Here is a 15,454-nt window from a genome sequence, read left to right as displayed (position 1 = left end):
AACAGAACTGGGGTGTTTCGGTTCGGGTCCGAACCGAAACACCGAAAATACCGAATTGCACACCCCTAGTTAATAGTAGACCTGGAAGTTAAATTCTGGGTGAAGATGGAGGTTCCTGAAGAACATCTTGGTAATATTAACAACCTGTTATTGGTATTTGAATTTATTAAGAGTTCTAAATCTGATACAAATCCATTTTAAAGAACCACTTTTAAGATCTGGGGGAAATGGCATAAAATTTTTGCCCCCTCCCCATAGTCCCCATTTGTAGTCATCCTAAATGTCCAGCTTTTGACTTACTCTCTCATTTACTTGATGTCTTTGGAGGTGTCACAAATAGATTAAAGGATTTTTATTATTTGGATAAGCCAATTGATTTAGAACCATTTTGGGAGAAGTTTATGAATAAACATTACTCTTGGTTAAATTTTCTTCAGTTTCAGTTCTTTATTTTACATCCTGATATAGTTAAAGCAGGCTAATAGGAATTTGACTATGTTTGAGGAATTAATATTAAGGACTTCAGAAGATTCTAAGGGCCTTATTTCTAGATTATACGAGATTTTAATAATTCAATCATCTGATCCATTAATTGGCCTTAAGTTGGCCTGGGGAAATGTCCTACAACAAAGTGTTTTCCACCTCTTCCCCAATTAGAGAGAATTTTGTTAAGCTCTTTCACAGGTGATATTTGGCCCCTTCTAGATTATCCCACATCAATAAGAGTTTGTGCCCATTATGCTGGAATGCCTGTGGTAATAGGGGTACATACTTCCATTTATGCTGGTCTTGTCCCAGTATTTTCTGCTTTTGGACAGAGGTATTTTTCGAAATGGGTAAAATTACACAACAGAAGTTAGATATGAGAACATAGTTGGCTCTATTAAATGTATTTTCAGGAGTTAATTTGGAATTATCATCTAAGGATCTTAGAGTTTTCATGTTAACTGCGGCTAGATTATCCATTACACAACATTGGAAGCATAAAGCTATGTTTTTGACATCTTGGTACCAGGCTATGTGGCACACTGCCATTTCTGAAAAATTGACTCATATTATTCATCTTTGAACAGGTCAAGCTAATTCTAATCATTTTTTCATGATATGGTCAGATTTTATTCTGATCATAAATCAAGATAATTTTAGTCATTCTCTTCCATCTAATTATTTACATATCTGGAAGAACGGTTAATTGATGTCTTTATGTATCAGTCTTACTATTTATATTTATGTATTGTCTTTCACAACTTGTTCTTTCTTGAATTCTGTGGAACCAGTGTTTCGGGTACATATGGTTGTTGCTAAATATTAGCTTCAGGCTGTGAAACAGCCGCTGTAGGCAATCCACTGTAGGTAAGGCATGAAGTATTATGAACGTAGAATATGTCAGGAAAGGAATGGCTAATGTAACTCATGCTGAGTAGGAATATAGAGAATAGCACAAGACCACATAATTTCTGTATTTTTCTCTACTTACTGACTTCTAATGCAACTAAAATTAGATGTTGTGACATCACATTAAAATTTATAGGATAAGTTACTTGTGGCAAAACTAAATTCTGTTTATTTCAAACAGATGTAAGCACAACTAACTTTAGCTACACCAGAGCACATAATTGCAGGCAGGTCCTAGAAAAGATGTACCATATGTTGCAAGGCACTATAAGAGTATTTAACAGTTCTCAAGAAATTTCATTCTTTTTTTCATATACTGTTATTTTATCGAATTATAACCCTCATTTCAGTCCATATGGAGACTGGTAGGAAGATATCCATTTAGAAATAGTTAGAATCCATGCAAATCCATGTTCTCTGAGTAAAGGTGTTATTGATATGGGTTACAGTGCTATAACAGTTGATTAATGTACTATGTTATGTAAATCCTCTTATCTCTTTTGATTTTCTCCTTGCAAATGAAACATACATTATGGATAGTAGTAACTGCAAAGATATTAGAAATGTCAGGCTACATACTCTGGTTCTGTTAATGGTGTTGTTTCATTGGGCTCATTTACTGGACTTCCATCTTCATGATTGGTAATTCTTTCATCCTCAGTTCTCATTTCAACGATTGGCTCTTTTGATCCATCTTTCCTAAAAAAAATAAAATAGTATAAAATTCTTAGCTGCAACAACTGTGTAATCTAAACATATTACACTTTATAAATTGGCAGGATTCTACTTTCAAAATCATGGAAGAGATGAAAAACCCTATTATAATTAATAATAATAAACTACTTTCAATACTATTGCTTCTTTCAGTTTTACTTTGACCAAACATGTTGACCAAGCACAAACAAGGTGGGCTGACCAAGTACACATGCTGGTGTTGCTTGATCAATTGCCATCTATTTTAACAATACGCAAGTATTTCAAAATAAATGTAATGGATAGAATTGCTAGCTGGATTCTCTTCTCCCACTACTGTGGATAGCAAACACGAGGTTCATATCTGACCTGTTCAGCATGAGAAATGTTGGCAGCCATGTTACAACCCCATAGTATAAGGATACATGGACATGGTTTTCGTTAACACCTAACACAGCTTTCATGAAAAATGATGGTCAGATTTTCAGAGCAGTAATTGTATGCTTGGACTGATATTACACTAATGCATTAGATTGGGAGAGCCTCTTCTCATTAGGACAGCATCAAACATAGAGACAGTAATGTTGCTTGAATTTTGGGCAGGATCTAGCCAAATTAGCTACCTTTCCTTTGTCCCATTAATATGGATGTTAACCATGTATTTAATTCTTCCACAAAAGGTAATGAGACTTAAATATGCTTAACTTTGTAAGTTTTGTATCTGCCATGTCTTCTTCACTATCAAACATATTTATCAATGCTTTCAGAGTGATATATGATAGGATTACCATGACATGAGTCTAATATTTCATATCTATGTGGTTTGATTATTCTCTAAAAAGTAATTGTTTTATAAAATGCAGCTGCTGAGGCTGCAATATAAAGGAGGAAACCAAAAATCTGGAAGAGGCAGCTTAACCTTTTCCTCTCAGGCTATTTTGCCACTGAAATTTACCATGCCCTGCAGGGGCGTAACTATAACAGGGCAAGGGGAGACAGTTGTCTGGGGGCCTACTGCCTTGGCCCCCCCCAGCGGCAAGTCACATGACTGACTCCCCCAGCCACGCACCCGACGGGGCTTCCTTCAGTTGTATTCATCCTCCAAAATTGAGGTGGGTGTTAAGACCTGGAGCTACCAGAACAGCATGTCTTTCTCTAGTACCATTAAATGACTTGCATTGTCCACAATTTACAAAACCTTTTAAAAAATAATTTAGGATGATGTTCTATTGTGGCACATAGGTGGTTTTTTATATATAAATTTCTCTCTCTCTCTCTCTCTCTCTCTCTCTCTCTCTCTCTCTCTCTCTCTCTCTATATATATATATATATATATGAACAAACTATGCTTTTTGTTACCACTATTCAGCCTCATTTAAGGTTTCTTTACTTCATGAGCTGAGCTTCGGGGGGCGGGGATTTCAAAATCTTGTCTCTGGGCCCACTACAACCTTGCTACGCCCCTGATGCCCTGCCAGCAGGAATCTATCTTTTCCCTTGAACAGCTAATAAAAGCAGCTGAAAGTGGAGGAGTAAGTTTCTGTCAGAAAATGGCCTGAGAAGAAATGGTCAAGAAGGCCCTCCCCCAATGCAGCCTCAGTGCCTGAATTTTGAAAAAGCAATGTGTAAAAAGAGTACTATAATGGAGCTACATGTAATTTATAGTTCTGTCCTGTACTTGAGAGTAAGACCGGGGAAATGACTGATATTTAGTCCAGCATAAACATGAATAGGGATATGCTGTTCAGCTGCATATTTCCTTGGGAATAAGTCAGACGGGATGCAGTGGGAAATATTTCCAAATAATCATGCATAACATTGATAATAAAGATCTCAGAGGGCTATTTGAAATTAAAAGCAGAACATGTGTCTATACTACTCTGTTGACTCTTTTAAAAATACCACAATCACACTACTGAATTAGAACAGTGGGCAATAAAAAATGTTAAATGATACAAAAGAAAGAAATTCATCCATTAACAATCTTTGCATGACATTGGGCACTATTGTTGTATTTAACTGCAATTTATGACAGATTTGCAGTTTATACATGCTAGCCATTTCTAAATATTGAGAATGATACTCACAGATATGCAGCCTTTCCCTCTTCTAACTCTTTACTTTTCCCACTGGAGCCACTCTTCTTCCCACAGATCCTTCTGGTGATGCACATTAGCAATCCACATTGCCGTACAAAAAAGCAGCTGACATCAGTCACGACAAGAATTAATAAAAGAGCAGCTACACCCAGTCCAACAACTGCACCAAGTCCAAGACCATTAAAGAGTGTGTCTTGAAAAGAAACAAAATAGACAAAGCAGATCCACAGTTAAGCTGCTGTGAAGAGTTCACAAGTAAAAGTTCTAACATGCACCGATGGCAAAGCTACTTAAAGTGATTCAGCCTTTTTTAATGATGCAGTTTTCATCTACTATATGCATTATTGCCCTTGGCTGACATCCTATCTAAATGAGGACACCACAGAAGGCTCCTTCTAGCACAGCCAGAGGCTTCCTAATTTCCACAGCATGTCTGTGGAAGGGGGAAAACACTTTTTGTTAACCTTTTCTGCCTCCAGAAGTGCTTTGTGCCTTCTGGAAATATGTCCCCAAGGGCTGTGTGACCCTCAGGGACAAATTTTTGTACTGCACAGAGCACTTCTGGAGGTAGAGGAGATAATCAAAAATTGCTCCCTTTCCCCACTTGCATATGTTGCAGACCTCCTCATGATATGTCCTTGCTCCCTTTGGATATCAGCCCCTGACTTCAAAAAGTGGTAATTTTGAAGTCACTTCAAATGCAGTCTAGGAATAGTGGTTAGCCTAATGGACAGTTTCATAGCAACTGATTAGATAATTTAGTTATAAAACTGAAATGCTCATCATATCCTTTAGAGAGATGATCTACATTAGAGACGGAATAAAAATATGTTAAATAAATAAAATAGAGTTGATAAAACAGAGTTCAAACGGTCTATTATTTTTAGAACATTTACAATTTGACTGCTTGTTTATCAGAACCCATCATTAGTTATATGTAAAGAAGATACTTTTTAAATGTATTGTACACATAGGCATTTTCAACATTAATTCTGCAGCTGTTCTTTCTCAGTTGATGTACTCTCTCTCTCTCTCTAATTTTTATTTATTCCACTATAAGTGAACAGAACTGCATTAAGTGTGCTTTAAAGTAGAATAAAAACTAATTAAAATATTCAGATTTTAGATCAATATAACTAGGCTACTGACAGTAACACAGGAACATAGGAAGCTGTCATATACTGTGTCAGACCATTGGTCCATCTAGCGCAGTACTGTCTAGACAGACTAGCAGCTGCTTCTCCAAAGTTGCAGGCAGGAATCTTTCTCAGCTTATCTTGGAGAAGCCAGGGAGGGAACTTCTGCTCTTCCCAGAGTGGCTCCATCCCCTGATGGGAATATTTTACAGTGTTCACATGTGGTCTCCTATTCAGATGCAACCAGGGTGGACCCTGCTTAGCTAATGGGACAAGTCATGCTTGCAGCCACAAGACCAGCTCTCCTCTCCTAGGCCAGGAGGAATAGGAGAGTAGGGGACAGAGAACTGGAACTGGATCCTGAATATGAACATAGAACATGTCTTTTAGAAATCAATTTCTTTCAAAATTCAGTACTTTCAATCCTTATTAATTTAGTTGCATGTATGTACTTTATGTAGTTTTAAGAGTACATTGATGTACATTGTCATAGATAAATACCAACTAAATTTACTACTTGACATTGACAGTAACACTGCTTGTATGTAGCCAAAATAAACATGAGTGCAGTGGCTCTGTGTCTGCCTCTGAAGCACAGATGTTCCACTCATGGGATGTATTTTTACTCATTTGTCCTTATCCTGGATGTCTTCTGTGCAACTACCAATTATGTCCCTGAGGTTTGCGCATATGTGAGGGACATAATTACAGGCTGCACAGAGTACTTCGAGGGGAAGAGGGAACAGGTAAAAATACCACCCCCCACATAAGCATATGTCTTCAGATGTGAGCATGCACATGTATTTATTTTGACTGTATGCGTGCTGTCTTAATATTATAAGACACTAAATTATTATGGATCTGCATCTATATATCTATATATCTATATATCTATATCTATCGTACACCGCCCCAAACTTTCGTCTCTGGGTGGTTTACAACAACATAGAACAGTTTATAACACAGGAAATAAAAACCTTAAAACAATTTAATACTTTAAAAAGCTTGGGTGAAGAGGTAAATCTTCAAGTGCTTTTAAAAAGTTGACAGAGATGGGCAGGCTTGTATTTCAGTAGGGAGGGCATTCCACAGTCTCGGGGCAACAACAGAGATGACCTGTTCCCGTGTAGCCACCAGATGAGCCAGTGGCAACTGGCGATGAACTTTCTGGATGATCTCAAAGGGTGATAGGACTCATAATGAAAACTACATTCTCTTAAATACCCAGAGCCTAAGCCATTTAGGGCTTTATAGGTTATAACCAGCACTTTGTATTTTGCCTGGAAATGTATTGGCAGCCAGTGTAGCTCTTCCAACACAGGAATAATGTAGTCTCTGTGATGACCCAGAGACCAACCTGGCTACCGCATTCTGTTCCAACTGCAGTTTCCAGACTACGAACAAAGGGAGCCCCACATAGAGTGCATTGCAGAAGTCATGTCTGGAGGTTACCAGCATATGTACCACCATTCTAAGTTTGTTCATATCAAGAAACAGACGTAGCTGGCGTATCAGCCAAAGCTGATAGAAAGTACCTCGGGCCATCGCCTCAACCTGAGATACCAGGGAGAGCTGTAGATCCAGAAGCACTCACAGACAGTGCACTTGTTCCTTTTGGAGAAGTGTAAACCCATCTAGAACAGGCAGATCAAAATCATCTCTGGAGTTCTGACTCCACACAATAAGTACTTCTGGCTTATCTGGATCCAGTTTCAGTTTATTATCCCACATCCAACCCATTACTGACTCCAGACAGGCATTTAGGGAGGTGGTGCCTTCTCCATTTCATGCTTACATGGAGAAATAGATCTGGGTGTTATCAGCATACTGATAACACCCCACACCAAATCTCATGATGATCTCTTTCAGGAGCTTCATGTACATGATAAAACCATTGGAGGCAGTATGGAGACCTGAGGAACACCATACATAAGCTCACATTTTGAAGAGCAACAGTCTTCAAGTGACACCACCTGGAAACTGTCTGAGTGGTAGGAATGGAACTACTGTAAAACAATGCCTCCTACCACCCATACTTTCAAACATTCCAGAAGGATACTATGGTTGATAGTATTGAAAGTCACCAAGATATCCAAAGGACCAACAGAGTCACACTTCCTCTGTTAATTGCCAATTGGAGATAACCCATCAGGCCGACAAAGGCAGTCTCCACCACACAGCCCCACGCGAAATGGGTGGGCTATGGTATGAATGATGGTGATTGAGTGATCGTGTTCTCTATTTTCCAGAGACTGGATATAGCAAGACTTGGCATACTGTTAATCTCCCCAGTAGTATGACAGTTGATCCTCACTAGGACATTCCCTGGATGGGTTTTTTGTCCATGTTCTCCCCCACTGGGTTGGAGAAGTCTGACGAGGCCCACGTGGGGGAGGTCCGTCCCCAGGAGGTTTCTCGGCCTCCCAAGGCATCCTGCCCTATGTTGGGGATTCCCCAATACACACCAATACAAACCATATTACAAATAATGGGTGATATCCTAATGCTACATATGTACAACAAAAGAAACACATGTACAGTTGATGCATTACCACTTGTGAAGCGTAGGTGCTCATTTCTGAGTGGGGTAGTTTGCAGCTCTCCCTTTTCCTTGGAAGTAGACTTGGCACAAGCTTTTCCCTTTCACCCACCTTTTGTTTTCTTTTAACAACTAATAATTAATTAATACAAGATTTAGGATAATAACAACAACAACAACCCCCAGTGAGGCACTACCTTGGCGTGGTTGTGGGGCTTGTGTGCTCTGAGGAAGGTGAGAGCTATGCCAGAGGTCCAACCATACTGGACAGGTCTCACCAGAGGAGCCAGACAAAGAGTGCCTCTCCCATCAACAATATGGTGAGACGTAACTTTAATAAATCTATACCGGATCGGTCGTCGCCTGGGTCAACAAGGACCGTGCCATGTGCTATAGTCCCTGGAAATCTGGTGGCAAGTGGGCAACAGGATCTTCAGTTGAGCAACCAGGGCTGAAGACAGCAAAGTTACTGGAAGAAACGTCGCTTAACCGAAAAAAATATACGAAAAATGCCAACAAGGAAATAATGATCTGCTATTACAAGTCTAGTCCAACTAGAAGAGGTTATTTAAAAAGAATGTACCAAAAGTATCCAGATACAGAAATAACAGAACAAAGGCTAGCAGACCAGAGAAGATACATAATAAGAAATAAAGTATTCACAGGAGTTGAGCTAGAAGAACTGGAAAGAGCAACACAGGCTCAAGATATGGAAGGAGAATTACCACCAATTGAAGAAGTTGCTCAGGTGCAGGTGGAGGAGGTGTTGGAAATTGAGGATGCCAGTGTTACTGAACTGTTTCAAAATCAAAACCAGGCAACCACCCCTTTGCCTTCACCTCAAAAACCCAAATGCTGTTTAACAGAAAAGCAACAAGAACTAAAGCAAAAATTAACTGAGCACATGAACCAAACAACCACCAGGGTTCGACTTCCAGCTCTAAAAACAGTAGCCAAAAAACAACTTGCTCAGGCATTAAAAGATGTCAATGCTGCACCTGCAGAGATAACAACCAAGAATTTGCAAGAAACAAACCAACTAATGTACAGTGCAGCAACAATAAAAACACAAGAGTTCGGATATAAGATCAGTGGACCTGTAAAAAAAGAAAGCAGTACATCACCTAAATGGAAGATTCGATTAGAAAATAAAATCTCCAGGCTTAGATCAGATGCTAGTAAATTGAAAGATATGAAAGACAAGAAGCTGAAGAATGAAAACACCAAACAGTATCTGATCCAAAACTACCACCTAGATTCAAGGAAAATTAGAGAAGTCCTGGAAATAATAAAGCAGCAAATAACAGCAGTGTCAAAGAAGATAAACAGGTATGAAGCCAGAATTACACAACACAGGCAGAATCTCCAATTCCAGTCAAATCAGAGACGTTTCTACCAAAGCATAGAAGGAGAAACTGCAAGAAACGTAGAAACATGAAATAAAGAAGAAACAGTGCAATTCTGGGGAAAATTATGGGACAATCCAATAGATTATAATAAAAAGCAGGCTGGATGAAAGAGGTCAAAAAATGTAACCAACAAATTCAAGATCTAATAATAACAACACCAGAATTAATAAATGAAAGAGCAAAGAAAATTAAAAATTGGACTGCTCCAGGTGACGATGAACTGCATGGCTTTTGACTTAAACACCTAACAAGCCTTCATAAAAAACTATCAAAACAGTTCAATCACATTTTGCAAGGAGGTGATATTGAACAATGGCTAACTACTGGGAAAACTCATCTCATCATGAAAGACCAAGCAAAAGGTGCAGTTCGAAGTAATTATAGACCGATAACCATGTTCAAATTATTAACTGGAATAATAGCAGATGAAGTCATGCAACACTTATTAACTAACAAACAGCTTCCAGTTGAACAGAAAGGAAATTGCCCGAACACCAGAGGCACAAAAGACCAGCTGCTGATTGACAAAATAATTTTAGAAAACTGCAAGAGAAGAAAAACCAATCTACGTCTTGCATGGATGGACAAGAAAGCCTTTGATTCATTGCCTCACACATGGATACTAAAATGTTTAGAAACAACTGGTGTCAGCAAAAACATTCAGATATTTATAAAAAAAAAAAGCAATGAGCATGTGGAGTACACAGTTAACAATCAATGGTGAGACACTTGGACAGGTTAGCATTAGAAGAGGCATTTTCCAAGGGGACTCACTATCCCCTCTGTTGTTTGTAATCGCCATGACCCCACTTTCACAAATACTAAAAAAAACAGGCCTCGGATACCAAACATCTAAAACATCAAGTCAAATCAACCATCTGCTGTACATGGACGATCTGAAGTTGTATGGAAAGTCCCAGTCAGAAATCAAATCACTGCTAAGCACTGTCCGTATATTCCGTAGAGATATAGCAATGGAGTTTGGACTAGACAAGTGTACTGCATTAATAAAGAACAGAGGGAAAATAACAAAAACAGAAGGAATAGAACTGCCCAATGGAAGCAAGATCAAGAACCTGGAAGAGAAAGAACATTACAAATACTTGGGCATTCTCCAGGCTGATAACATCGCACACACTGAAGTTAAAAGAAAAATCGGAAGTGAATACATCAGGAGAGATAGAAAAATCCTCAAGTCCAAACTCAATGGCGGGAACACCATAGAAGCCATAAACACCTGGGCTATACCTGTTATCAGATACACTGCAGGAATAATAGACTGGACCCAGGCTGAGCTAGAGACTCTAGATCGTAAGACCAGGAAAATCATGACCATCAATCATGCTCTGCGCCCCCACAGTGATGTCGATAGGCTCTACCTCCCTCGCAGCTCAGGTGGAAGAGGGATGCTGCAAGTCCATCAAACAGTAGAGGAGAAAAGAGGCCTTGAAGAATATATCAAGGACAGTGAAGAAGATGCACTTCAAATGGTCAATAATGCAAAACTATTCAACACCAATGAAACAAGGCACGCCTACAAGAAAGAACAAGTCAAGAACTGAGCAGAAAAATGGAAAAATAAGCCACTGCATGGTCAATATTTGCACAATATAAGTGGAAAATCAGACATCACCAAGACCTGGCAATGGCTTAAGAATGGCACCTTGAAGAAAGAAACAGAGTGTATAATACTGGCTGCACAAGAACAGGCACTAAGAACAAAGGCAACAAGAGCAAAAGTAGAAAAGTCAACAACAAACAGCAAGTGCCGCCTTTGTAAAGAAGCAGATGAAACCGTGGACCACCTAATCAGCTGTTGTAAAAAGATTGCACAGACTGACTACAAACAAAGGCATGACAAAGTAGCAGGGATGATACACTGGAACATCTGCAAAAAATACAAGCTACCTGTAGCCAAACATTGGTGGGACCATAAAATTGAAATAGTTGAAGAAAATGAAGATGTAAAAATATTATGGGACTTCCGACTACAAACAGACAAACATCTGCCACACAATATACCAGATATAATTGTAGTCAAGAAGAAAGAAAAACAAGTGAAAATAATCGACATAGCAATACCAGGGGATAGCAGAATAGAAGAAAAAGAAATAGAAAAAGTGACAAAATACAAAGATCTACAAATTGAAATTGAAAGGCTGTGGCAGAAAAATACCAAAATAATCCCAGTGGTAATTGGCGACCTGGGTGCAGTTCCAAAAGACCTTGAAGAGCACCTCAACACCATAGGGGCCACAGAAATCACCACCAGCCAATTACAAAAAGCAGCTTTACTGGGAACAGCCTATATTCTGCGACGATATCTATAACAACTGACAATAAAATTCAGCCATCCCAGGTCCTTGGGAAGGAGTCAATGTCTGGATAAAACAAACCAGTCAATAACACCTGTCTGACTGTGTAAACAAGAAATAATAATGCACCTCAACAGCATAGGGGCCACAGAAATCACCATCAGCCAATTACAAAAAGCAGCTTTACTGGGAACAGCCTATATTCTGCGATGATATCTATAACAATTGACAATAAAATTCTGGCATCCCAGGTTCTTGGGAAGGACTCGATGTCTGAATAAAACAAACCAGTCAATAACACCTGTCTGACTGTGTAAACAAGAAATAATAATAATCAATTTATTACAGTCATAGGCCATACTGAGATCATACGAAGATTAAAACAAGATTAAAAGCAAAATATGCCAACAGCAATACAATACACAACAATCAGGACAAAACAATAGCTCCTAAGAATTAGATCTTAAAGAAGATCTTAGTCTAATAGTGACATAAAATAATTTCACCACCACCTTAGTAACCTCATTATCTTGAGCCTCAAGACAGAAATTCAAATAAAAGGAGTCAGCTCTTCCTGAGAATTGCTCTAACAGAGGGAATATGAGTTCTTTCCTAGGATCGGAATAAAGGGAGCAATATAACAGCACATGAGAAACTGTTTCAGGGAGGCCTGCACCACAAGGGCATAGGCCAAAATCTGACAATCCCTTATTACATCTTTTTTCCAAAATGGCTGAAGGCAGCACATTCATACAGGCCCTAGTGAAAGCTATCCTAAACTTTAAAAAGTGTAGGGAAGCTAAATATTTAGCACCTCTATTCCCTGAAGGGGGCATTATCCCCAAAAATAGAGGAGAGCAGGTCCTATTTCCCCTAGAAACAAGATTCTGGTGCTCAGTGTCATGAAGGCATTGTATAAATATAACCTTCGCCTTCTCATTTCCCATGAGTAGAATTTCAGAAGGAGATAGACCCATTTGCAATATTTTGTTGTAGACATATGACAGCCAAGGGCTAGGAAAGGAGTCTCTCCATAGAAACCAAAAACAGGAGGGCTCCTGAATATCCAAGCAAAGTTTAATCCATCTGGTGAAAGTGAGTTCCCATGCTTTAAAAAAAAAAAAGAAGAAGAAGGGATCCAGATTCCAAACATAGTATTGAATAAGGTACACATCTGGGTACCCCAAAGATAGCCCTAAGGAATAATGATTGAACCATTTCCATCTCTGATGTTACTCCCTGAATCCAAAGTGGGACATCATAAAGTAATTGAGCTACAATCTTTGCTCAAAAAACTTGGAGAGCCATAGGTATATACTGGCCTCCTTTGGAGTAGTAGAATCGCAGAAGTGCGTTGAGAGTTTTATGAGCAATAGAGATAGAATACAATCTTTGAGATTTCCAGTTAAGATTATATTGGAAATGTATATCAAGTTATTTAAATTTATAAACCTGCTCAATGTTTTACAAGATTTAGGACATGTGCAGGAAACACACAACAGCACCTTCTGTTTTGACCACACACTACAGGTAGTTTTTTTGTATTGGTAGCTTAGCACAACAATTGGTAGCTTAGCACAACAGCATGGTTCCCTTGGGATTATAGCTTACTGGTGTGCTAATGATGGATGCAAAGGAGCTGGCACATGGATAAAAATGTTTAAACAACCCTGGTGCATGTGGACCATCTCACATCAATTGGACCATCTCACATCAATTGTCTGGGGAAATGGAACAGAGCACATATCTCCTGTTTCTTTCAATTGAAGTCTCATCAACACACCTCTGAAACAGTTAGTAGTACTAACAGCATTAGTAGTACTAGGTGGGCTGTACAAACATAATTACAAGGATCATCATGTATTGGCTGTAAGATGGTAGCATTGCCCCCAAATTTGTCTATAGTGAAATCCAAGGGGAATGTGAAAGTTTCTGTTTATGCAAAATGTCTGCAACAATTTAATACAAAGATAAACTAATTTCTATAAGCAAGTTTTCAGGCTCAGAAAAGGGACTCTCTATGTATTACTCCTCCCCCAGTCATTAATTACATGAATCACTAGAGGAATAATATAATCAGGACAATTTTTTTGCTTTGCTTTAATGTTGTTCTTTTATGCACCATCTAGGAAGGTAGCACTGTCAAGTGAGCAACTGACTTTCAATAATCTTGTTGTAAGATTATAGAATGCAATACTAGGACATTGTTCACTGGCTTATTTATAATTTTAGGAGGTCTACATGTAGCACTCACTTTGATTAATGAGCCTGTCTAGCTAGCTAAATAATTGGGTTGGCTACTTGTAAAACATTTGGGTTTTATGTCAGATAATTGGTTATCCTAACCTAGGCTTGAGTTGCTCCCTGCAATTCCCCCAAGTTTCATCTTTAGATGATGTTACCTTTAGTTGGTGAAATACAACACTTACTTACAGATGGTGCTCATTTTGTTAATTAACAAACACAATGCCAAAAATTAAGCTCATATGGGGTTTAAAGTGAATTCAAATGAGAATTTCCCAACAGAACATAATTTCATTTTGTGACTTATTTTAAACATTGGTATTATAATCAGTCTTCCGTAACTTTATTGACTTAAGCTTTCTAAGCAGAGAACCACCACAAATTTAGTCCTTTAAAGGAAGCCATTAATGTACAATTACTTGAGATTACACAAACCTAAGTGCACTTGGGATTACTTCTCATTAAACACTGTGGACTCACCTCTGAGTCAACATACACTTGAATGGCCTGCATGCCTAAATTTCAGTTCACATCCTATCCTGATCACTTTGCAGACAGAGAGCTGTTTCGGGTGATACTACACCCCCCTCAAAACTGGCTCACCTGGTTAAGAAGAGGGATGAACTGAAAACACACCTGCTCTGATGTTGTTCCAGACATTCTGATGTCTCCTGAATTACAGCTCTACACAACTCGAATGTTAGCTTAAACAGGTACTTGGAACTTGTATAGAGTGGTGGTTCGGATTAACTCCCCCCTCACATGCAATAAAAGAATGTCGGGAGGATTTCAAGATGTCTAGGAAAGATGTCAGGATGGTTACATTCTCAGAACATCCCCCTTCTCCATTGCATGGGTCAGTTTTAGGCAGAAGGTATTGTACAACCAGCCCAGTGGGACACAGGTTCGTTTCAACTTAAAAAAAACAAAAACAAAAACAAAAAACCTCTGCTGACAGGGTTCTAATAGCTCTAGTAACTAATGAAATTATCAGGGGCATATCTAGGGTGGGGCAGGCAGGGCACGTGCCCCGGGCGCCACTTGAAGGGGGGCGCCATTTCTTTCTTTCTTTCTTTCTTTCTTTCTTTCTTTCTTTCTTTCTTTCTTTCTTTCTTTTTTAAAGGCTGCCAAAAACATAATGGCCGCCCCGCATGCTCAAATGGCCTCTGTGAGGCCCTAGGCCATACCAGGCCTCACAGAGGCCATTTGAGCATGCGTGGTGGCCATTTTGTTTTAAGCTGCCTTAAAAATTTTTTTTTTTTAAAAAATGGCCACCGCACATGCTTAAATGGTCCCTGTGAGGCCCTAGAGGCCAGCAGGGGGGAGGGGGAACCTTTGCAGACCCCCTCCCCAGCCTTTAGGAAGCCCCCCAATGGGGCTACAGGTAATTATTTTTTTAAAAAATAATATAAGTCACTGTACACATATTCAGATATGTGACTTGTATGTGACCTTCAGACTTGTATTTTTTCGCTGATATTATGGTAAAGTTATCTGAAAGATGGGTGTCAGATGTTTGGACAGGGGGCGCAATTTCAATGCTTGCCCTAGGCACTATTTCCCCTAGATACGCCTCTGGAAATTAGGGGAACCAAAGAAGAGTCTACAGTGGTAGTGTATAAAA

The 15,454-nt window shown here is 39.0% G+C and overlaps 1 protein-coding gene across 1 annotated transcript in view; it reads right to left on the bottom strand.

Moving 5' to 3' along the window:
• The window catches only part of NCAM2 (neural cell adhesion molecule 2), a 380,393-nt gene that overhangs the window by 10,223 nt on the left and 354,716 nt on the right, over positions 1-15,454 (bottom strand). The window contains exons 16-17 of the mRNA XM_053305112.1: positions 4,176-4,380; positions 1,975-2,094 (exon numbers count right to left, since the gene is read on the bottom strand). Of these exons, the coding sequence (XP_053161087.1) occupies positions 1,975-2,094; positions 4,176-4,380 (325 nt within the window). The remainder of the gene's footprint in view (positions 1-1,974; positions 2,095-4,175; positions 4,381-15,454) is intronic.

The sequence above is a fragment of the Hemicordylus capensis genome, chromosome 3, assembly GCF_027244095.1.
Source record: "Hemicordylus capensis ecotype Gifberg chromosome 3, rHemCap1.1.pri, whole genome shotgun sequence".
Classification (NCBI taxonomy): domain Eukaryota; kingdom Metazoa; phylum Chordata; class Lepidosauria; order Squamata; family Cordylidae; genus Hemicordylus; species Hemicordylus capensis.
This window is presented reverse-complemented; position numbering and strand designations above follow the sequence as displayed.